At 41.6% G+C, this 23,997-nt stretch overlaps 2 protein-coding genes across 4 annotated transcripts; both read left to right on the top strand.

Annotated features, from left to right (window-relative positions):
- Positions 1–2,203: 2,203 nt before the first annotated feature.
- LOC104836666 (C-type lectin domain family 12 member B-like) lies at positions 2,204–10,986 on the top strand. Of its 3 annotated transcripts, XM_010575365.1 has the most exons (8): positions 2,210–2,290; positions 2,372–2,464; positions 5,774–5,872; positions 6,581–6,724; positions 7,857–8,011; positions 9,215–9,330; positions 10,153–10,347; positions 10,445–10,986. In XM_010575365.1, exons 2-7 carry the CDS (start codon positions 2,374–2,376, stop codon positions 10,316–10,318), a joined length of 771 nt encoding a protein of 256 aa, XP_010573667.1. In that variant the 5' UTR covers positions 2,210–2,290; positions 2,372–2,373; the 3' UTR covers positions 10,319–10,347; positions 10,445–10,986. The 3 variants fall into 3 exon arrangements, with proteins under 3 accessions (XP_010573666.1, XP_010573669.1, XP_010573667.1); XM_010575364.1 differs by having other exon boundaries at positions 2,204–2,464; XM_010575367.1 differs by lacking the exon at positions 5,774–5,872 and having other exon boundaries at positions 2,204–2,464.
- A 3,332-nt stretch (positions 10,987–14,318) lies between these two features.
- Positions 14,319–22,618, top strand: LOC104836665 (natural killer cells antigen CD94-like). Its single transcript, XM_010575363.1, has 6 exons — positions 14,319–14,502; positions 16,858–16,956; positions 18,762–18,848; positions 19,123–19,277; positions 21,037–21,149; positions 21,507–22,618. Exons 1-6 carry the CDS (start codon positions 14,376–14,378, stop codon positions 21,625–21,627), a joined length of 702 nt encoding a protein of 233 aa, XP_010573665.1. The 5' UTR covers positions 14,319–14,375; the 3' UTR covers positions 21,628–22,618.
- Positions 22,619–23,997: the final 1,379 nt, after the last annotated feature.

Here is a 23,997-nt window from a genome sequence, read left to right as displayed (position 1 = left end):
TACGGGTCAGTTAAGAAATGGAGAAGCGACAGCATTTCTCAGCCGACAAGTAGTCATACTACAATAGCATGACTATATAGGTTTTCTATTAGACCCTTATTTTACTTTCTTCATTTTAGTCCTTACCTATGGTTTCTCTTAAATGGTTGTAATTTCTGATTGTCTGGAGCAATAGCCAAATTATAATATGCAATAAATAAATAAAAAGGATATAATTGTATAGATGCTTATTTTTCTTAATGCCTCCATGAACACATTGTAGCATTCAGAGGTGCTGGGTGCTGGCTTGCCTCCTTTAAGTCAATGAAGATGCTCTGAAAGTGCAGATCTTTTAACTTGGTTAACTTGGTGCCTGAGAGAGTACAACATCCAAAACCCCAGAATTATTTTGGCGCACAAAGCTGATGGATCATTTTAGGCATTTACAAATAAACATGTTTTACCAATGACACTTCCCTAAACAAGCACACTTGTGGGGAAGAAAAAAACAAATGAAAACAAAACAAAAAAAAACCCCAAAACAAACAAAAAAAACCCAAGCAAAAAAAAATCCCAAAACAACCAGGTCAGGTTGATTTTTAGTAGAGTTTGGTTTCTGGAAATCTTGGCTGGTTTTCTGACATTTTGTATTAATGTATTTTGTGTGTGTGTTCCATCTACATAGCTGATCCAGTATTTTAATGATGTAAATTTCTTTTTTTAATTTAGACCAGTCATTTGGATCTTAGCATTGATATAAAGAATAATGTTTGCTTAATATTCTCAGCAAAGTGAAAAATTAAAGCCTAAGTCTCAGTTATGCAGGTCCAGAAGTACAAAGGAGGATTAGTTTATACGCCTGCTCATTTTTAGAACGCTTTACACTCCTAACATGGGGTAAAATAGTGTACGTAAGCCTCATGCTAATCACTCAGGTGGTAATGTGCATGCATAATCTATTTCTGTACCATTCATCATTTTTGCTAAATTGCAAAAACTGTACCAGAAACTCCAGACATCCTGCTTTCGTCATGCATATTTAAGGTTTCACAACTGTGGAAGTGTTAAAAACCATCATTAAGAGGGTGTAAAACCTCTCGATTAATCTATTCTCCTGCTTCTGTTTTCATTAAGGAGTGTGTCTGTCTGCCTTTCTACTCATCGTAAAATCACTGATATTTTGGCATTAACTGAGTATTTAGCTCTCGCTCTAGAAGACCCTGTCTCATGGTCTCACGCCATTAACAAAATTTGTTACGTTACAAAATTTGGCCTAGACAATTCTTTGGGTAATAGCAATAGTCCAGCAAAGCACTGCCCTACCAGGATAACACAGAACTGCTGTTCTCCAGAGAAATGCAGTGATCGATGGATTCACAGGAGGCACACAGCCGTAGAGCAGGTGGCCAACTTCTACTGAGATGAAACAAACGTGTACCTCCTCCTTGGCTAACCGGGGGTCCCTGTCATTTCTTTTCCTCTGTAGGATTGTTTGTTCACCTCAGAGAAAAGTAGTTTCTACAGCTGTGTCCATCTCTGTGAGGGAGATATATGGAAAGTATTTTCTTGAATACTCACTTTACTGTGCATTCTCAAAATCTGCGTGTTATTGTACGCTTTTTCTCATGCCATAGATCTGGAGAAGAAATGAAGAATACAGAAAATTATTTCAGAAATGGAATGCCAGAAAGCTGACTAGAAGAAAATACCTTCTGAGATGTAGCCTTTGTTGAGAGGTTCTTCTAGTTTGGTGACTTAGAGCTCCCAGTTCAATCACTTTGGGAAGGCGGCATGGAAGGCAAGAGCCAACACCTTGATGTATCCTAGCGGAGGTGCCAACCTCAAGCACAAGTGCTTACTTCTTCTGGATGAGAGCACAGTTTGCCACTTTTAAGATGCAAGTCCACCTTCCGGTTTGCTTTTAGCACATTCGGGCAGGAAGCAGAAACTAAGTGTGATCACAAATCTTCTGCTGAACACAGCTGTCCAAACTAAAAGGTGGCCTCAAAGCTGTAAAACATTGTATTCAGTTCTGTGTTTCAAGCCTGAACTTGATATAATGAGGAATTAAATGTTGTCTATCCAAAAGAAGAAGAGTTCTACAAAAGTGGCTGCATTTTCAGTAATGGCAGAAGTAAACATACGTCAGTCAGGGACAGTAGAAGTAAGGTAAAGGGGAAGAAAGAGCATATAGCAATGAGTGAGAGAGGAACATTCTCTGGGTGGTACTGTGATTGAGGAAGCTCACGTGCGTCTTGACGTCTCTGCTGTTTCATTTGTGTCTGCCAGTGTGAGGAAACCCCACAAAGGGGTAGATTTTCTTTGTAGTTTACTAGCTGCAAATGCCAGATCTTCTTCTACCTTTTTGTTCTGATGCTTTTCTTTTTACCAGCTATGACAGAAGAAGTAACATATGCTAATCTGAAATTTGAAAACAGCTATGAACTGGATAATATCACAAAGCCTGAAGATACTAAGAAAAAAGGTGTAGTATCTATGAAGCTTTTATAATTTATTCTTGCTAAAGTAGATGGGGTGGGAAATACTTTTAATTATATGCCCAAGGGACCTTTGTTTGCTTTGTTACTCTCAGAAAAGTTATACTAGTTATAAATGTATCGCGGGTTTTGTTGCTGTCATTTCTTCCTGAACTTTTTAGAGTTTGGAGAGTATACCTGAAATCGTAATCTTATTATTTCATGGAAAAGCATATTACTGAGTGTTATACTAACCTCCACAAACAGTGCTAATTGTCTAAACCTCTACAGAGTTAACTTGAACTAATTTTTAGTGGATCAGTTCCATTTAATTTCTCTATGCATTTGCATTCAAGCTTAGAACTGAATTAGCTTTAACCGACTCACTTTATTTCACTTCTGAAGTTCTAGCCTGAATTAAGGCCCTGGTCTTTGAAATGGCTATATCTGTTAAAAGGCTGAATGCATTTTTAAATACTATATTTAAAATACTGTTTTAAAATTAATTTTGCTTAATTTGTGTTAAATTGCGAAGATGAGCTCTAGATTTGAGTGGTGGAACTTATGGGAACAAAGAACATAGAAAGTACTAGCTGTTCATGGGGTCAGGCTCTGGAGCAGAGATTTACAAACAAGAGGACAACTTGCTTGTGATTCAGAAGGAATTCTCTGGGGAATTCTGTATCAAAGAGCAGGAGTTCTGAACACTTAAGGTTTTTTGAACATATGTTTTTTGAACATTGTTAAGTTATGGTTTTGAGCATTGCCAAAATATAGTTCAGTGGCAAAAAAAAAAAAAAAAAAAAGTAAATATCTGAGCTCTTCGTGTTAAGCTCCGGGCTTCTTCTCCTTTAACGTCCAGTGATACCGCTATCCTCATACGACTCCAGATGTCCTGCTTCTGTGTCCCAGGGTAGACAACGCATATTTTGTGATGAGAAAGCCCCATTCTGAAAGCGCACAGCACAGTCTGTGCATTATTTCACAAACATCAAATTGAAATAACCACAATGAATAAACATATCCTTTTGAGGACAATGCGAGTACCACACAGGAAGGAGGACCCAGCCCAAAGTCTCTTCAGCTGTGCTACGTGTAGCAGAAGCACGTGATATCACAAAGTACAGTACAGGGAACTGTTACCTAAAGAAACTCTTGAGGCAACAGCTTAATTAAAACAGCCAAAGCTAAAACTACTGCTTGGTCTTGATTCATATTGCTGCCCAGAAAATATTTTGTATTTGTTTATGAAATCTCACTTTCAAACTACAAAATCTTTGTCTCTTCTCATCTAAAAGCTCCAGGAAGCGTGGACTATAATGCTTTCAGTCTTCTGCTTGGGGCTGTGACTTTGTAGGGGGAGGAACAATTTATTTTTGCCCTTCAGCTCCAATTCATATGAGTCTATTTAGCACTTAGGGACTTATGACTGCCTTAGGGAGTCATGTCTATTACTGAAATTCTCCAGGCACCTAATATTCAGCTTCAGAGCATGTACAGAAGCACTTTGGCCTTAAAAATATCCGTATGTTCCAGCAGTCAATGCGTCTTTAAGTCTTGTTAGGATCTAAAAGCTGTGTGATTCTCCTGTGCAGGCTTTATCTCTGACTGTATCTATCATATGCCTGTGAGATCAGACTTTGGAAAATAATGCAGAAGGGAGACGTTCTTTCTCTTCGTGAAGGGACTAGGTATTTCTCTTTTATGCAATACCAAGCAGTTAGAGCAGTTCCTTAGACTGAGGTTGCCTTCTGTGATGAAATGCAGGTGCAGGGAGAGTGGCAGATGTAATATATATTTAGCAAGGCTTTTGCCAGTGTGTCCTACAGTATTGTCACTTTAAAGCTGAGGAAGTTATGGGCTGGGTGGTAAACTGTTAGGTGGATTGAAAACTGGCTGGACTACCAGGCTCAAAGGAGAGTAACTGATGGCTCAACATCTGTTTGGTGGCAGAGTCCCTCAGGGGTCCCTCAGGGATTGATACTGAGCCCATATTGTTTAATATCTTCATCAACGACCTGAAAAATGACAGAGAGTGTGTCTTCAGCAAATTTATAATTCCAGTGGTGGCTGATGCTACCAAGTGGTAGAGCTTCAGAACAGAGGAACCTTGAGAAACTTGAGGACTGGGCAAGCAGAAGCCCCATGAAGCTCCACCAGTTGTTGTGCACTGAGGCTGGACTCATCCCAGGCAGCAGCGCAGACTGGGAGCAGGCTGGCCGTGGAGGCTGGAAAGGACCTGGAGTTTATGGTGAATGGGAGGTTGAATATAAGCCAGCAGTGATCTGTGTCCCCGTCCAAGACAACATCCATTGCCTAATCTTTCACCTGAATATTCATCAACTTGAGTTTCCATAGAGTGAGGTCTTGTACAACGTTCTGCCCAGGATTGCTTCACCACAGAAGCTGACCACAGGCTGTTTGCAGGAGAGGCAGCCTGCGTAGTTTCCATTCCTGTTCCTTTAGCATGACACGCTAGATTTCAGTTCCTACTCTGGCAGCAATTCACTCCCAAATTTTAAATACCTCTTTCCCTTTTCTAGACTAGCAATTTCCTCTCCACATTCCCATTCTACTGCCTTTATTGGATTAAGTCAAACTGGTTGCAGCTCTCCACAAAGTCCATATAGCAGCAATGTTAATACCTGCCTTTGATTTAGTGCTTCTCTGACAATCTGAATGCTTTTTCTCCCTCCTTCAGTGCATCTTAACCCATTAAATCTTCCACCTCCTATAAACAGGGTCTGTTTTGGATGACCCACATGCTTAAAATTTTCTTTGCTCAGGAAAAGATTGTTCCTTTTTCTCCTCATTGAGTGCTCATTTCTGTGTCTAGGCTGTAAACCTTATTACAGAAAAATTCTCTATCAATTCCTAGCTAGAAATCTCAAACTACCATAAAGTACCAGAGGAGTTTATTGTAGGAATCAAATTAACCAGCTCACCACAGACATGTGCCACACATCACAAATTACCCCAAACATACAGTGCATATTTGTTTTCAGCTTTGAGCAATCAACTTTCTAGATTTTGCAATATCTTGCTTTCTCAGTATCTTTCTTGCCCCAGCCTATGGCCTTCAAAAGGACCAAGGCTGTTCACATTCTCCACTGAGCTGTTGTGATCTCTTCCTCTCTTACTTTGTTTGGGCATCTTTTGCTGTGTGCAGAGATTCTGCAGCAGGAATGTACAACCATAAAGTAAAAGCAATTATTTATTCACCAGTGCACCACAAAGATGGCTGCAACTTAATGAGGCTAATGTATTCACTATTCCCTTAGTATCACACCTCCTTTTCATGACTGAATTCCTCCCAGGGCCTTCCACTTCGTCCCGCTCTTGCTGGCCAGTAGTCCTGATTTTGCTCACGCTGTGCCTGGCATTGCTGATGGCGCTGGTGACCCTGGCAGTTTTATGTAAGTACTAATGCTTTTCTGTTTGCTGGGGGACCCAAGCTACAGGATAACATCAGGCTGACCTCTCCTTCAGGTGCAACTTCTTGTTCAGCTGAGAACAGGCAACCAGGCAACCCAGGTATTTTCCCTTGCCGCAGCATCTTTGTCCTCTTCTCAATGTGATGAGGCTAAAAATAAGCAATGTGGAGGGGAGCTGGAAAGTGGTAGGGTAGGAGATTCACTTCTTGCTCTGGCTGCCATTATCTGGTCCCTTAAAAACTGTATCCACAACCCTGCTGTAGTGATTAACAACCGAGTGAATTCCTCTGATAATGCTGGATCCGAAGGGAAGGGAAAAGCTTTGTGTCACAGTAAACAGGTTGTGCCCTTTTCCTCCCATCCGCAACAATTCCACTGTGATGCAGAGCTGAAGTTCACACTTTGGGGAAAAAAGCACAGCCTGGAAACCAATATAAGAGAAAGATACACAATGGAAATACATGATAAAAAGTGACAATTTAATTTTCTTGTTCACTCACAGCCAAATAATAAGAAATCCACTGTGCAAATGTTCTCCATCTCAGCAGCCCTTACATGCAACTGTTCAGGGAGGAATAACATTTATCCCAAATGGTGTATTTATCCCTAACGATCTGCTAAGACATTCCCTACCTGCATCCCACCCTTTCTGAAGGACAGCACTGGAAAATGTCTTACTGTGAATTTCAGTTTTCCAGATTCCCAAGGATTACAGAAAACAACTGAGAGACCTCAACATGACAAAGAACGAGCTGCATGCAAATTTCTCAAATATGCTGCAAGCAATAGGATATCAGCTATGCTTGGAAGGGGAAAAAAACTTTAAAAATAATGGTAAATCAACAAGTTTTGATGAGGGTTTATCTTTCACCATGTCAGGGAAGGAAACGAGATGGGTCTTCTATGTCTACTCAGGTCTGTCTCCTCAGGTGAGCCTGTGTCTTCTCAGATGTGACCACCTAGAAAGTAGGCAATGAGCATGTCTGTCTCAGGCAGTGCCACATGTGCACTGCCATGGGACCTGGCAGTGGTACCAGGGTTTCGGGATTTAGTTTCCATAAGAAAAGGGTTCTGTGGGATGTCTTCTGGACATGCCAGTTCTCGTCACTACTAGTTCAGGATTCTCTACAACATGCTCATCTGCATCTAATAGACAATCTTACAGTGGTGCCTGAGAATTAAACAACTTACTGCACTCTATGTGAACAGCAGTCCACACACAGGACAGTGTGCTAGTACCAGCCCCAGGTAAGACAGGAATCTCCTAAAATCAGAAGTGATATGCTGTGAAGCACAGGTAAAGCAACCTGGGAGTTCACTCCCTGTCTCCTGACTGTGTACAGTGCAGGGCTGTTTCTGAAATCAGTTTGCAAGAGATCGGTTATTTAAGTGGCATCTGACAATGAGCCAGCCACAGAAATAGTTCTCTTCAGAAATTATAATCTGAGTAGTAGGGGTGTTGGGCAAAGGGATCCTATTGTGACTGTCAGGAAAGGGGATTTCATTTGTGTGGGTATTGTTCCACAGACAAGCTAACTGTCTAGGTCTGCCTTTTAGTCAATGAAGAGAAATTGGTAGTGCAAGGATACAGTCTGTTTCCTCCCAAGAAAGACACCTGAAGTGACAGAAAAAGCATGCTTGAGACACACCTGCTTCTGTCCATTGACTAAAATGGGACACCAGATGGGTTGACTCATATCACTTTTGTAGACTCCTAAAATTGGGCCAAATATATTCCATTTGCAATGCCTGAACCTCCTCCCAGTGCTAAAGGAATGGGAGAGAGAAGGGGATGATTCGGTTTTCACCTGTGTCGTTACCTGAGACTTCTGGGACCACAGTGGGATTTTGACTGAATGAGGACTATCTCAAACATCCCTACGGATCTTGTCATCACCAGCCAACAGTGATGTTCAGGGAGGGACAGCCTGGGGACAGAAATGGGGTGATGATTTTCCTTTTCCAGGCCAGAACTGTGTGCTCTGCCCTGCAAACTGGAAGTGGGAAGGTGGCGATACGTGTTACTACCACCCCGAGAAAATGAAGTCGTGGGAGGAGAGTCACTGGTTTTGTTCCTCACGAAACTCTACTCTTCTTCTGATAAAAGACCAAGCAAAGCTGGTATGGACTGGTTTCTCACTCTGTTTAGCATGGAGGAAGATCATGCACCCTATCAGCTAGTCACCTCACACACAATTTTCTTAAATGGCACTGTGAGCAGGAGTTTCATAGGAGTTCTTTCCACAAAAGTCAATCTCATCTTTTCAATCAAAATTCAAACACTTGGCAGCGAGTTGCTGAAGTCTGGCCTAATCTTTTGCCTAATCTTTTCGTAAGGGAAAACAAACTGAGGTGGGAAGACAAAATGCCAGGTGTAGAGTGAAATAATGCTTTTGCCTCTGGATGCCAGCAGACGTACTGGAAGACTGAAGGCAGAAATGCTGTCCCAAAAGCTAGCAGTCAGGGCTGGACCTGCCTGCTCTCCAGCACTTGACAAATGCCAGCTCCTCTCTCACTGAGCCACAGGCCATAAGGTTTCTCCCAGAAATAAAGGGGAGCAGCATTATTCTCACCTTCCCAGACTGGTGACAGCAAAGATTGTGAGGTGCGGTCTGTTCTAGCTGACTTAATCACAGCATTGAGAGATATGAGGAAAAGAGAAAATGGAGTAGTGCCCTGGGAGTGGCAATGATGAGTGAAGGAAAGAAGACAACAACAGAAAAACTGAATTCAAATCTTTAGAGATTTCCCTCAAGCAGCAGTGAGAAAGGCAGCATTATTCAAGTTTACATTCTTACCTGTTCTGCCCAGAGAATTTTTTAAGAACAGAATATCACTAAAGGCTTAACTTTAAGACCTCCTCTACTTGGCATGGTCCAGCTTTTGCAATAAGTTAAATGATGCTAGAGCCAAGTGTGAAGGTTCAACAAATCAAACTCAACAGCCCCCTGCAGTGGCTTCCTTTTCGCTGCTGACAAATGCTAAGGACAGAGTAAAGGAGGAGGAATGATTTATGACTAAAGGAGGGAGAACGATCCAACAATCCAGTGTTTCACCCAGAGGGTTTAAAACAGGTTGATGAGAGTGACATTGCTCTTCAGAGCTAGAAGTGTATCTTCTTTCTGATTAAAAACAGTTCTACTGTCATTTCGCCTTTGATACTAGGCTTTTCCTTTACGTGCAGAACTTGTCCTGACAGGTTAACAATTTGTGGTATTTATGTTCTTTAAGCAATTTCCGTCAATGCTTTCATTTTCTGAGCCTAAATATTTATTTTTATTGTCTTCCTGAATATCTGTTTTGAATTGTCCTTACTCTGCATAGAACTTGGTACAAACATTTCCTAGAAGAACATACTGGCTTGGATTAATATTTAGACATCAACAGAGAACCTGGTATTGGACAGACAACACACCCCTTACAGAAGAACAGAAGTCCTGGTAAGTGGGCAGTTTTGCTGCAGTACATAAGGTTGGTCCTCACCCACACACAACTCCCAGTTTCTCTGACACAAAGGGCACATTGAACAGCCAACTGTTAGGCAGCTTTCACTGTATTTCGGGATTCACTTTTCCATTTCAGATTTTTCTTGGCCTCACCCAGAACTGCTTGGAGGGTGATGCAGGCAATATTAGAGGGCAAAAAAAGTACCTGGAAAGTTTACTTCCACAATTTAGTTTCAGATTGACCGTAAATGTCATGTTTCTTTTGTATTTGACATCTTGTTTCAGTGAGGACACAAGGAAAACACTCTGATGGAAAGGTGTTTCATTTCACACTTTTGATTTTATACTTTTTTATTTTTACATAAGACACTATTTATTGTCTAGAACCCAAAATTTCACTTTGGTTTAACATGTTATTTCAGAAATACAATATATTTTTCTTCTTGCTTTCAAACCTGCTTTGCCAATTTTCCTTTTCATTACTGGGCAGTCTCCTCTTAACATTTCTGTTGAAACAGCCACTGACACCCTCCAGTTGGTAGCCAGGAGTTAGTGTTTCTTACTGTCAGGTACAAGAAATGGTTTAGGATCCACCCTTACAGTCTGCTGGGAGTGCTTGTTGGCATGTTCAGGACAGGGTCAGCCTCCTAGGAATTGGTGCACAATGTCACTAAATGCTTTATTTCTTCGTTGGGCATATATATTCTTCGCAAAAGCCACATAAGTAATTCTTGCAAAGACTTCTCTTTTTGGAAGGGGGAAGGATGCACCATCCTAATAAGGTGAGATGTAACAATAAAGATTTTTCTTTCCTAGGACAAAGCAGATAAGGTTCAGCCAACCATGTGGGTATTTTTATCATGGTATCGTATATAGCAGAACATGTAACGAAGAGAATTACTATATCTGTGAAAAGCCCGCCATCCAATTACAGCGAGGTAACAACCATTGGCAGGAGGACTGGTTTGTCAGACCAGAATGATTATGAGAAGCTAGAAGATGTTCTGCAAGGTTGGAATCTTTTATTTTGTTTTTGAGAACTATCACATGAGAATGTAAATATGTTGGATTGGACCTAATACGTTTCCCTGTTTTCATTCTCTTTTAGACATATGTAACAATATCTTCATACTAAGGAAATGGGCATGATGACAGGCTCCAGGAGTGACCCAAGTCTGTCATTCCAGATCCAAAACTGCCAAATGATTACTCAGTTTTAACCAACAAAAGTGATGGACAAAATGGCCAAAAGTGATGGCTAGGAAGAAAAGCACAGTGACAAGCCAAGCATGTAAAGATACTGCTCCTCTCCCAGCATCCACTGATACAGTCCTAATACCGCTTGTCAGTTCATAGCTGCACAGCTGTACCGTAACGCAAGTGATGAGGATTAAACACTTCCATTCAGGAGATGCTTCTGATATCTTGTTGATCTGACTGCTTTAATACCCTAGTAGGCTGGAGTATGCAACACACAAACACAGATATTACTTGCTCCGGAGCACAGGGGTTCATAGTCCTCGTAAGGACTTTTGAATGTGTCACAGAAAAAGATATCCTTCAGCTATGAATGTCAAGCTCTCTTCCATGCTCTATACTTCTTCCTGGCACTGTTAGTTCTCTTTTTTCTTTTTTTTCCTTTTTTTTTTCTTTTTTTTTTCTTTTTTCTTTTCCTAGTAATAATTCTGCTTTTCTAATTTTCAAATTTTTCTATTTTTTTCATCTGTTGCAAGAGTTATGCTAGGGTTCAGTCAGAGGCATGAACAGAACCTCCTTTTATGTATTTTTAGGGTATTTCCTGGAATGCCATGCTACTAACTTAATGTGCTGAGCAAGGGTCTACAAACCCAACCACAGTGAAAATACCGAGTAGTGTTAATGAACAAGATGTCTCCCTCCACATAGCCATAGAACAATGACAATCAGGTTGCAATAAAAAATCCCAGTCCCATAACAGTGTTTTGATCTGAGCAGAAAGTCCATGAATTCCTAGCTTGGTCCCCTCTGGAGGCTTGTGTATTCCTTGTGGATTGCAGCCCAGATTATTTATTGTGGATCCTTTACCACTGGTGTAGCAGCTGGGCTGCTAAAGCATCAGTCATTCCCTTCAAGGGGCTGTTCTGGTGTCTCACTGATCTCAGCACTACATGGCAGTTTCTGATCACCAACATGAACATTTCAGCTGTTATTTTCAAGTACCAATTTCACGCTCCAGAAACCTTAGTGGATTTCTCTTCCTCTCTGCTTTTTACACTCACCACTGGCATCTCTCACGTAACCTCTCCTAGCTGCTCCTCTCAGTTCCTCTCCTAACTGTGTCTGTCTTTGGGGGTGAAAATGCAGAGTGGTTCTGTCCTGCAGCGCAGACACAGCCCTGGTGACTTCCCGGAGTGTCTCTCATCATTCATACTAGCTACACTGAAATAAGAAATCTCATGGGGAAGGTATCCTGAACTGTATTCATGGTGCATCCTTTCTTGATAATGAAGAGCTTTGCTGTTACTTGCCAGAAAAATTAAAAAAGAAAGAAAGGAAGAAAAAACAGTCTGATCTTGTTTTCTCATACATTAGAGTGACCGTGAGGAAACAGGAAAGATATTTCCAGGATGTTTTTTCATTAATGAGGCATGCCTAAGAGCAGCAGATGGGTGAATCCTAGGTGTTTCTGCAGTTTGTTGAAGGCACACATGAGGTGAGCTTGACAGCTCCCCACACTGACAGGCAGCCAGAAGGCTACATCGTTATCTTGCTGTGGCCTTGATCTTTTGGGTCAATTTATTGCCAGCTCAAAAGCAGCCTCTGGTGCAGCAACTGTATTTGTAACTGTAAAGGCAGGTGGGGTTAGAGCATGGTTTCACAGTGCACTGTGCTACTGAAACAGAAGGAGCTAGCTTCTTCTCAAAAAACAGTGACTGAAACACCAAAAAAACCCCACCAAAGAAAGAAAGAGAAAGTCACCCCAGAGAAGACAGGCAGAAGGCAGCCTCTTTGCATTCACTGCAGGTGTTTGGAGCGCGGCAGCAGCGGACAAACTCGTCCATCTGGCAAGGTTGGAACTGGCAAAGCCCATCCCCTGGTGGTGTCAGCACCAGGGAGGGCTTAAGGATGTGCTGTCTGACCGTATCCCCTTTTCCTCTGAAAGGAGCTTTTCCTTACAGGGGAAGAGACGTAGAAATGTGCTGTTTATGTATTGGCTGAGATGGCATTTTTGAATCACAGTTCCGTACAACAGTGTGTTTCCCATGTCTAAACTCCACTCCTCCCTGTGCTCCCCCCCCCCAGTTCATACACTCCAGAAAATGTAATTTTCAAGGTCAAGCTGATTAATAAACATAGCTGTTTTGTCCAGCCTGCTGACAACATTTATACACAGGCTGTGTTCAAATGTAGACCCAAACTTCCTGCCTTAGTTTACCTTTCTTTTCATTTTAGTCTGAAGAAACAAGAAATTTTACCTGCCCTGGATCCTTGGAAGAGCAGAGAGTGTGATGATGAAGCCCCACCTTACTGCTTTTGTTACTTCTGTTCTTGCAGCAGAATCTGATTATAAGGTGACTCCAAAAAAAAAAAAAAGTGATATAATTAACAGACTGCTTATTGAATTCATAGCTACCAAAATAATACAAGAAAATTACTTTACTTCCTGTTTTCTCTCCAGAAGTAAAATTACATTGGAGAAAAGTTTCCCCAAAGGAGATTCATTACGTGCTTGAAAAGTTGTTGCTAAGACTGAAGAGATTACTGTCAGGAAAACCTGTTACAAAATTCAGTAGCATAGACACACTTGACTCCCAGTTATCTGCAGAAAAACCCTTTTTACACTAACTTGCCAATATACAGTTTTTAGGCCCGGCAGACAAGTATTTTTGCACCATATTTAGCATGAGGTTTTTATGAGGATATTGTGAATACACAGTGACTGCTACTCCTTCTGTGCCTCTGTGTAACAAAACTGACTGTAAGCACCCTTTACTCCCAACTTTTCCATCATGCCTCTTCTTTGCATACAGGTAAGATATAAAGCAAGAAATACATGCAGCCAGAGATATTTCTGCTCTGAAAAAACCTATCATCTGCACTGCAAGGCAGGAAGGGTAGCCCACTCATTATAGTGTGTTTCCAGTCTGTTGATGCTATTTTGCAAATGGCAGGCTCTGAACTTTACACACAAGAGCCCCAACAGTGACCACAGAAATTCCTCTCTCGCAATTTCCTTCTGGCTGACCCTGTCACGATGTGACTCATCATGTCTGGGCAAGTGCTCCGTTAAGGAGAATTGGTCATTGAAGCTGTTTAAGACCTACGGCTCAGCGCTGGAGCAAGGCACCGCAGAGAGCTAGAGATGGAGAGGGAGGATGGATAAGGCACTTTTGCACAGCGCCTTCTGCGCACGGTGCAGCAGCAGAGAGGTCTGCAGTGTAGTCTGGTCTTCCTCTGACACAGGCTGAGCGGTCATGGGAATCCTGCCGAGTTCCTGCCCTCACCATCCTGTCAGCTCAGCTTTTCCCATTATAGCATTTAATCCAGCGAATTTTTGTAAAATAATTTCATTTTTCATTTTTTTCATAACAGTATGTGGAAATGCAGCCTATTGCTTTCCATGCAGCTGTTGTGCCGTTCTTGGGCCCTGACACATGAACAAATATCTTTCATACTTTAACTCAAAAGAGCAACTATTTCTAGAGCATCTTATTTTAAGGAGGTAGAAAATCCTGATGTTTGCTATATTTACAGGGTCAGATCAGGTGGATAGTTAAACGAAACAGTCTTAGGTTCCAGCCAGGAACCAAGACTCCCCATCTTCACATTCAGGAAGAAAAGACCCATCTTTGACAGTGCCACTTTAACTCCTTAATGTGCTTTCAATATGTTACACTTTTACCATAACACAGTAATCAGAACAGAGCCGGCTTCCTCCGTGGTTTCACTGGAAATGCTGAAACATGAACCATTCTCATCGCCTCAGCATTGGTCTCGCTGCAGTGTGCCCCTACTCCCAAAGTACTGCTATTGCAGGAAAGAAGTGTGATGAGCTGGAGATGGAGGATGAGGAAGGCTACACCGCTTTAAATTTACGACCCTCAGCTTCAGTTATTACTCCCAGATATTCAAGCAGAAACAAATGTTCTGCATTTAAGGCTCCAGCCAGTTGTGTTGCAACAGACAGTAAGTACAGATGGAAATTAGCTTTTAAAACAGGACATAACTTAAATTTGCATGTTCATGTTGATTGCTTTAGAAATCTTCTAAACTTTATAATATATTCTTAGATAAATGTTCATAGAAACAGCAGAAAGAATAATCATAAGGGAGACTTGTGTGCTATTGTTTATGATCACAGATGATATTTTTTCTGAAGTCTATCTTTACGCCAATTATTTTTTCCATTTACTTCAACATAGAAGACAAATTCCACCTTTCTATGGATTTTTTTTCATTTTGGTAGGACGCATTTATTACAGCAGGGCACTATAAGAGAGGAAGGCACTATAGTTTTATCAGATAATGCAGGCCTTGGAAATGGAAGCAATTTCCTCAGCTATGCGGAGTAGGAAGGTGCTGTGTTTATCAGTCTTAATAATGAATGTAAGCTCTGATAGGAGTATATATTTTTATTTTTTTAGACTCAAAGTTTTTCTATAAACAAGCTGAGTGTTAACCAAGGTAGTGGATTGTGCCCATGGAATGCCTAAGATCATAAAATGGTGACGGGAGTACTGTTGCTGCTGCTCATAAATTCACCACATGGCTTACGTGTGAAATAAATATAATTGCTGCTATTTGCAGGTTGGGTAGAGTAGACAAAGACTAAATCAACACCATTCTGGTGCTGTCTGGAAAAGACCTGGGGCTATCCATTGAGAATGACTGCTTGAAAATGAGGATGGAGGATAAGCTGTTGAGAAGCAGCAGCCAGAAACCCAAGGATAAAATATTAGGAAGGGCGATCTAGGGGCAGAGCTTCTGAGAAAAAAAAAACATGTTGGTAAGCGCAGAAAACTCTTAAAATGGCCTTTTGATATGCACAGAGAACATGTAAAGTAGATGATAGACTTAGGACGAAATTAGATTGGGAGGGACCTCTGTAGTCCATCTTTTCCAATCTTTTGCTCGAAAGGGCTAGCTCTAAAGTCTGCTCAAGTTGCCCAGGGCCTTGTCCACTTGTGTTTTGGAAATCTCCAGGGATGGAGGTCTCACAGCCTCTCTGGGCACTTGTTGATTGCTGAAGGGGAAGAATTTTTTTCCTCAGATCTAACTGGAAGTTTCCCTGATGCAACTTGTGACTGTTGTACCGTGTCCTTTTGCCGTGCCTCTCTGAGAAGAGTCTGGCTCCATCGATAAAGCCCTTTTAGGTAGTGGAGGACTGAAATTAGGTCCTCCCTTAGCCTCCTCTTCTCCAGCTAAACAAACCTAGGTCCTTCAGCCTCTCTATAGGTTCCTGACCAACTCAGCATTCCTCTGCTGGACTCTCTGCAGTTAGCTGAAAAATCTCTGGAACTGGGAAGCTCGGCACTGGTGCATGGAGTTGTACTGTTACAGGTGCCGGACTTCACCTTTGCCTTTGTTGAGCTGTTGCACTTACAGCTCATTCCTAGGATTTTTAGGTCCCTGTAAAAGGAAGCCCTACCCTCTGGCATATCAGTCACTACCCCAATGTGGTGTCACCTGCAGTCTCTTGTAATTACCTTGACTGGTGAGAGTTAGGGTCCTCTCCCTTAACTTTGGCTATGTAGGTTTTAGTTGCCAAGTCTATCTGGACTTCTGGGCACCTCTGGAGGGTGTTTCTTCTCACCTCACAAAAGATTAGTTACCTGGAGGTGCTTGCTCCCATGCACTGGACTCCAGTAAAATACCTGACGTGTGTAATACTTTTCAATTAACCTGAACAATCTAGAATAGATATGAAAGGGTACTTCAGAAAATTGCAGAGCACTGCTTCCCAAAAGGGAAAAATGCATATATATATATATATATATATATATATATATAAGAAAAGATTTTAAACAGGAGATAGTCAGCTGTAAAATTCCAGAGAACTATATTCCTGATTAGACATTGAACCACAATGGAAACTCAAAGGAATAGCCTGAAGAAAGATGCACAGTTTAATGTTCAAATGTTGCAATCATTTAGAAATGCCAAACACAGTTTTCAAAAGTAATTATCCAAAACTAGATGGTAATTTTTCCTTTTCAACGTGGAGAAGCCTTAGAGATTGTTTTATTATTTCCAGGACTGTGGGAACAGCAAAATCTAATCTGTTTACCTGTCTCATGAGAAGAAGTTTTACTCTAAAACACTAGAGCCTCAGTTAATAAATATTCTTGGTGGATAAATAGATACTTTCTCAAAATGACTACAGGAAATTCAGAACAGTGATAACAAAAACTGCAGTAAGAAAAAAAAAGGCACTGCAGAAGGGATAAAAATGAACTGGTGTTGTCAGAGAGGAGGTAATACCACTGTGTGGTGAGGAGAACCGCTATTTTTGTTGCTGAATGCGTTTTTTGTTTGTCCCAGGAGCCTCTGCCTCAACTTCCATATGGCGGCCAGTGGCCTTTGCTTTCCTTGCCTTGAGCCTGGTGCTGCTGACGGGGCTGGTAACTCTGCTAGCCCTGTGTAAGTACTGTGGTGTCCTGAACTGCTGCTGTGGGATTGAATTCCACATGTACAGCTGCTTCTTCTCCCCCTGCAGACTGTCCCTGGTGTCCCTGTTCCCCCAGTGGAAGTAATCTGGCAAGAAGGGTCACAGTACAGCTCTGCCACAGAAGGGTCTGAGTGTCAACACATGTTGCGTGGGATCACTAATATCTGCACTTACAGTTACCTTAACCCTAAGGATTACACTAATCCTAATGCAAGACCTAAACCTAACTAACCCCAACACTAAAACTAATCCCTAACCTTAAGCCTAACCCTAACCTTAATGACCCTAACCCTAACAATATAATCCCTAACCCTATCCCTATCCCTAAGCATAAACCTAACCCCAACCCTAATCTTAAACCATAACTCTAACGCCTAATCCTAACCCTAATCATAATGACCTTAACCCTAACCCCAAGCTTAACACTAACCCTGTCATGGTTTAACCCAGACAGAAACTAAGCACTCACTCACTACCCCCCCCCCCCAGGGGGATGGGGGGGAGAATCAGGGAAAAAAAGCAAAACTCATGGGTTGAGATAACAGTTTTGTATGACAGAAAGGAAGAAAATAATAATGATAATAATAACAATAATAAAATTACAATAATAATAATAAAAGAATTGGAATACCCAAAACAAGTGATGCACAATGCAATTGCTCACCACTTGCTGACCGATGCCCAGTTAGTTCCTGAGCAGCAGTCCCCCCCCGGCCAGCTCCCCCCAGTTTATATATTGGGCATGACATCCCATGGTATGGAATACCCCCTTGGCCAGTTTGGGTCAGCTGTCCTGGCTGTGTCCTGTGCCAACTTCTTGTGCCCCTCCAGCTTTCTCGCTGGCTGGGCATGAGAAGCTGAAAAATCCTTGGCTTAGTCTAAACACAACTTAGCAACAACTGAAAACATCAGTGTGTTATCAACATTCTTCTCATACTAAATCTAAGACATGACACTGTAGCAGCTACTAGAAAGAAAATTAACTCTATCCCAGCCGAAACCAGGACAACCCTAACCCTAACCCTTACCGCTGACTAACCTTCACCCTAAACCTAACTCCAACGTCCAACGTTAACCCATTTCTGAAATGCTTCGTTTTCACAGCTAGAAGCCCATCTCTTCAGCCACACTATGTGGATAATGGTGCCCCCCTGTGACTGTTACCGGAATATTTCACAGTTCCCTCTTTTTCTTGGCTTGTAAACTTTTTGCAGGGAGGGCAACCCTGGCATCAAAGCATTTGTGACTGGTACATTTGCCCAACGATTACAGCAGATTTCTTCCATAGAAACATTTGCATTAACAACAAAAGGTGATGCCACATTACATTTGGAAGCAGGGGCAGAGAGACCCCAGCTTCTTTTTGGCAGGAGGGGAGCAGTTGCAAGTACCCAGGACGAACACTCAGGGTGGTCCGTGGCATCACAGAAATGTTAGCTCAGAGGCAATTCTTCAGGTTTCTAGTCTGACACCCACCCTTTCCTCCCCACCATTCAAAGCTGGACTATCACCAGTCCCAGAGAAACTCACCTGTAGCTTTGTCCAGATGACTTTTGGAAATCTTTAAGGGCGGAGATGCCCCCAGCTTCCCAGGTGACATTTTCAGGTGCTGCACAACCCTCCAGGTGAAGAAAATGCAGATGATGTACACACAATGGTAGACATACAAATGAAGTAGACAGAGAATAAAAGAATGTCGAAAACTACAGCTTAAAGCTACAATTAAAACTACAAGATTTTGAAAACAGTCTTTGAAAAGCACTTTCATGCCCTTCAGTTTTTCAGGTTTCCAAGGATCCTGAGGAAGGAAAGAAGCTGCAGGAAATGAGGGAAGCATTGTGTTTTGAAGGGAAGGAGAAGAATGGTAAATGTGGTTGTTATGTAAATAAACACAAATCACCCCCTTTTCAGAGCACATTGACTGAGAGACTATAAAATCAGAGGGGAAAACGCAGGATCTCTTAGTTTCCGCTTTTAACTGTGGTAGTATTTGAGATGTGGATATGTGTGCACTAACACGCAGAACAACTTGTCAGCTCAGCTGACGCGTGGCTACCCTTCATCTGTTCTCAGTCAAGCCAGTAGCTAAAGCCCCCGTGTTCCTCGCAGGTCTGCATAATACTCTCTCTGATTTCTAGAAACAAAATGTGCTCTCTGTCCAGCAAGCTGGCAAAACAGTGGAGCTGACAACTGCTTCTACATTTCAAAGCAGAAGAAAACATGGAAGCAAAGCCAGGAGTTCTGTTCCTCAAGAAACTCCACTCTTCTTGTGCTAAAAGACAAAGCAAAGATGGTACAGTCTTAACCTCATGCATTTCTTTATGTCACATCTTTTAACTTCCAGCGATCTTGCAGGCAGAAAATAGTTTGGTTGTTTACAGTACATTTATTTAATTTTCTCTTGGTCAAGCAGCCTTCCTGCAAGTAACAAGATTGTCACAACCTGCAACACTTTCTAAATTGTGTGCTGTGAGAAATAGTGAAATTATGAGAAATAGAGTAAGCCATTGTATAAAATACCTTAATTAGCTAATACTTAGGCTTTCACAGAGAAACCAAATTGCATAGTATCAGCATGGAGGAGACACCCAGCACACAGAATGCATGCTTTCATTATCCCTTTCCACAAGTTTTACTTACTAATTTGGGTTTTTTTGCTGACTAATGAAAATTCTGCAATTTCCTGTCAAGACCATATTTTCCCCTTTTTTACACATATATATGGGAACCTCTTTTTCAACAGCTATTAAGCTTATACAAAGCCCAAATATTCTCATTTTCTTTTTGCTACATAAAACTTTTAAAAGGAAACAAGCTTCCCTGGAAACCTCTCCTTTTTGCAGATGAAGTTAGTTTCAGATGGGGATTCTCAACTCTTTTAAGGCATAAAGGCTGGCCTTTTGGATTTTTTTTTAAAGTGAAAATCAAATCGGTAGAGACAAAATAGAAAGTGGAGAAATGGTTTATTATTGAGTTTAGTAACATCCTGAGGTCAGAATCATGGTTCACACTGTTGGGAGACACCTGAATACCACACCTTCAATGCTGAATTCAAGAGACGATTTTCGTATGCTATATAAATCCCTGGATAGTTTGATTCCAGATGTCTGGATGCTTGCTGTTTCTCCCATGTTCGGTATATGCAGCTGCAGCCAGACTGAGGCCAGAGCACTTTAAGCCAACTGTGGATTTAAATTTTGGATGAGTCTCTAAACATGCTACTGAGCAGCAGTAAAGTATCTGGAGGATCTGAACAGGCTAAGATGCTGAGGAACCTCCTAGGTAGCACTTAGACACCTAGCAAAGGATTCAGGTGCCTAAGCATAGGTTCCTAGGGCAATCTGGGATGCCCGGGGGTATTCTCTTCGACCTCCAAACAGTGCCTTAGGAGGGCAGAGTTCTCCCATAGGTTCTGGGTCTTGTCTGTCAGCCATATGTGAAGACCTCAGACAGGTTGGAGAATCTCAGAAGGTGCTAGAGGCCTGAATTGGGCCAGCAGGCTCTGCCCTCTGAGCTGGGATTCGTATCACCTAACTTCAGGCATCTACAGTGTCAGCAGTCTGCAACTTCAGCCCTGCTTCCTTCGGCTCCGTTACAACCAGTGGGAGATCTGGCCAGTACAGTCACTACTCAGTGGCACTCCTGCCGGGTGGAATGAATTACTCCTCAGGCTCCATTGGATCTGCTGACTCTAACTGGGGCTTAAACAGTGCTCCCATATCTATATATAAACCGCAGATATCTAAAGGCAGTGTCAATACCTAAATGCAGACCAGATAAAGGTGCTTTCCCCCACCACCACCTTTGACAAAGCAGTGTTTTTGCAGATCCAGGGTACATTTGTCTTGTGGCAATTCAATAAACAATGGTATTTGAATGATCCTATAATCAGAGCAGTCAGCACTGCCTCATGGAAAAAAAGCTTGGACATGGTACTCTCCTACTGAGCAAGAGCTGTCTCTTTTGGTTACAGAGCCTTCACAGCTGGAAGATACAGGAACGTGAATCTGATTTTTGAAATACTGTTGTGATGATTTTTCCCATACCTGCAGGTTTCTCTGCCACAGGATTCACAGTTTTACTGGGTTGGATTATCATACGTATCTGAAAAGGGTGGCTGGTACTGGGAGGATGGAACAACTTTTTCCAAACAAGCGACAAACTGGTAAGCCTTCATAACATAGGACCAGTGTGGTTGTATCTGATGGGCCCCAGTAAATTATATGAAACTTGTGCTTGCCTTACTTTCCCGTGTTTGTCATATGTGCAATGACAAAGGAGCATGGAGATCACAGAATCTTCTATGGAGCTCTGAATTTGTGTCCTGTATAAGGAACAATGGGTGGCAAAGTACAGCTCGATCAAATGCACCAGAATCAAAAGGACCTAGCTCAAATAAATTAGCTCCAAGGGGAAAATAACTCTACATGCCAGTGGCAAATAAGTATGATTACATATGGTCCAAATATAGATCACACGATGTCACTGGGACATCATTAAGCTATATCTTTTAATTTCCTAGGGTAATGTTATATGAAAACATCTTCTGTGCCTCCTTATATGGACGGATTATTTATGCCAGCAACTCCTGTTCAACAAAGCAGTTCTGGATCTGTGAGAAACTGGCTATTCGTTTTACCTGAAGAAGCATCACAAGAAAGGATGTAGAATCTGTCACTGTGAGATACCAACTTTGGGAACTGGGAGTTTAAAATATATTTTTATTTTTGTTTGTTTATCATGCAGTTTTCTCAGAATGGTGATTCAAATGGACAGGTCATTAGAGACTAAATATTCTTCTTTGCCTGCATTTTCCCTCCCAGGCTCACAAATGAGAGAGAAGAAAAAACCTACAAAGCTAAAAACAGGCCTAGGAAGCAACTTGAAAGAATTAGCTACAGTCAAGCAATGATTCTTGCGTGACTCTCTAGGTTGAGAACCACACATTCTCGCAGATCTATTTCTTGAGCTTTAGTCAGCATTTTACACTAACACCTGCCAGTCATAAACCAGTCCAACTACATCCCTGATGATTTTACTCACTGAGTTACTGTACACACTAACTACCATCCACCCATAATCCTCTTCTAGACCAGTTTGCCTGGGCATGCCTTCTTTCCTAAATCTGTTCTTCCAGCTGTTCCTCCATTTGAGCTATAGGGATACAGAAAGAACGCAAGGCTCTACTAATCCATAAAATTCTTTTCACATATGCATTAATATTTCTCGAAACAAAAGGACATTTTTTTAGAAGACTACAGGGAATGCCTGGAAGCAATCTTTGTGAAAACTAGAGTCAAATGTCATGGTTGGATTAAAACATTACCTGAATAACTTCAGTGCTACCAAAACATTAATTGCTATACATTTAACAGGGAGGATAATAATTACATGCTCCATTCAGAGCTACACACAACCAGTACTCAAACTGATGCACAATTCATTGCCACAAACCTTACCTGAGCTCTTGTATTATATCTACACTGTTTGGGATCTCTGGAGCCCAAGGTACACACTATGCACCATGTGTTATTAAAGCATTTGTCATACTTCTTGAAAGAAAATGATGCCTCCACTTTTCTGGGTGGAGTTTCATTGCATGAGTTCTTTGAAGTTTTGTATGTCAGCATCAGTTTTGTGTTATGTATGCATATATCGCTTGTATATATATTTTGTATCTATGTGTATATGCCTTAGTATTTGGAGACTTTCCTCAAAATAAATGAAATAATAATAATATGTCTTTAATATTCAATACTTCCTTGGAAAATATTCTCAAAGACTGAAGCAGTTCCTTGGTAAAAAAAAGAACCCCTTTTCCTAATGTGCCAAAACATGTCTGTGAGCTGAATAAATTCACTATACTCAGTAGAGCCAAGTCCTAATTTATGGGCACAAGTACCAGTTAAACTACCTAGAAATCCTTACTATTGCAGTAGGAAGTGCAAGGTACAGTGCAAGTAAGGTACGTTTCATCTGCTTCAACCCATTCAACTTGAAAAAAATAATTCACAGCAGACATCTAAGCTGCCACATTTTACCCCTTTTTCTTCCCATAAGCTAACTCTTTTTTTTTTTTTTTCTAGCAATCTGCTATACGTCTTTGTTTGGTGGCTGTGGTGTGAAAACAAATGTTAGCCTCTGGGTTTCCTGCTGGCTGTATGACTTTTTAAGGAGCATTCACTGTTACTGCAGGAAGGTCAGGTCAGTGGTGATAACTTCCAGGGTACATTTCTTTCATTTCTATGGCTGGATGATCTTTATAAACTGTTTCCATATCTTCATATAGTAAAGTCCATTTGGTCTCAGCCCAAATCTTGGCACCAGCAGCTTGGAAAGGGCTTTTCCCCTGTTAACAGTGGTGTATTTCTGAGGGAAGAATTTATAGTATCTAGTATTTTGAATTCAAGCAATCCATTATTTCATCCAGTCTGCTTTCTATCTGTCAAAGTTCTCCTGACTACACACGTATGGAGCTCAAGACACAAGCTGCTCAGGGAGGTCTCCTATCTCTGGGGTTGGGGGAGGTCCACAATCTTACCATGGCACTGGGAAGTTCAGAGAAGCGGTTCATTTGAAGCACATTTGATATGGAAAATAAAACCTAGTATTGTATACTAAGTGTGAGAGTAAAGCCCTTGGTAAAGCCTGAGACACCATAAATCTTGAAAGGTTTGGGAACTAAAGAGAAGTTGTTGGCTTCAATATCCCTTCAGACAGGACATGAACAGTGAAGAAGATGGGGGGAAATGAATAAAGGGGTGCATTGGGCGGAATAAGCCCTGCAGTGCTGTTCTGAAGTGGAAGGAGCATGACAGCTTCACGTTTTCCCGTCTACAACAAGATAACCAAGACAGTGAAATGGGAGGAGCCTAAATGTCAGCTGCTGGATAGGAAAAAGCAGAGTTCATGGATGTCAGGAAGGCAGGTTCAGAAATAAAAGAGTTGAACTAAACACACCAGATGCACAGTGCCTCTTCACATCCCCCATTACACTCTCTGCTCCAGGCCCT

This window comes from Haliaeetus leucocephalus, unplaced genomic scaffold, assembly GCF_000737465.1.
Source record: "Haliaeetus leucocephalus isolate CR32 unplaced genomic scaffold, Haliaeetus_leucocephalus-4.0 Scaffold473, whole genome shotgun sequence".
NCBI classification, from domain to species: Eukaryota; Metazoa; Chordata; class Aves; order Accipitriformes; family Accipitridae; genus Haliaeetus; species Haliaeetus leucocephalus.
The sequence above is the reverse complement of the archived record's forward strand: the minus strand, read 5'-3'. Positions and strand labels throughout refer to the sequence as shown.

Excerpts from the sequence above, each read along its gene's own strand:
- LOC104836666 (XM_010575364.1), top strand. The coding sequence starts at position 2,353 with ATGCTTTTCTTTTTACCAGCTATGACAGAAGAAGTAACATATGCTAAT. Across the intron at positions 6,725-7,856 it reads AAAAAACTTTAAAAATAATG|GCCAGAACTGTGTGCTCTGC; the intron begins GTAAATCAACAA and ends TTCCTTTTCCAG. Across the intron at positions 9,331-10,152 it reads ACAGAAGAACAGAAGTCCTG|GACAAAGCAGATAAGGTTCA; the intron begins GTAAGTGGGCAG and ends TTTCTTTCCTAG.
- LOC104836665 (XM_010575363.1), top strand. The coding sequence starts at position 14,376 with ATGGAGGATGAGGAAGGCTACACCGCTTTAAATTTACGACCCTCAGCT. Across the intron at positions 14,503-16,857 it reads CAGTTGTGTTGCAACAGACA|GAGCCTCTGCCTCAACTTCC; the intron begins GTAAGTACAGAT and ends TGTTTGTCCCAG. Across the intron at positions 18,849-19,122 it reads TGAAGGGAAGGAGAAGAATG|AAACAAAATGTGCTCTCTGT; the intron begins GTAAATGTGGTT and ends TCTGATTTCTAG.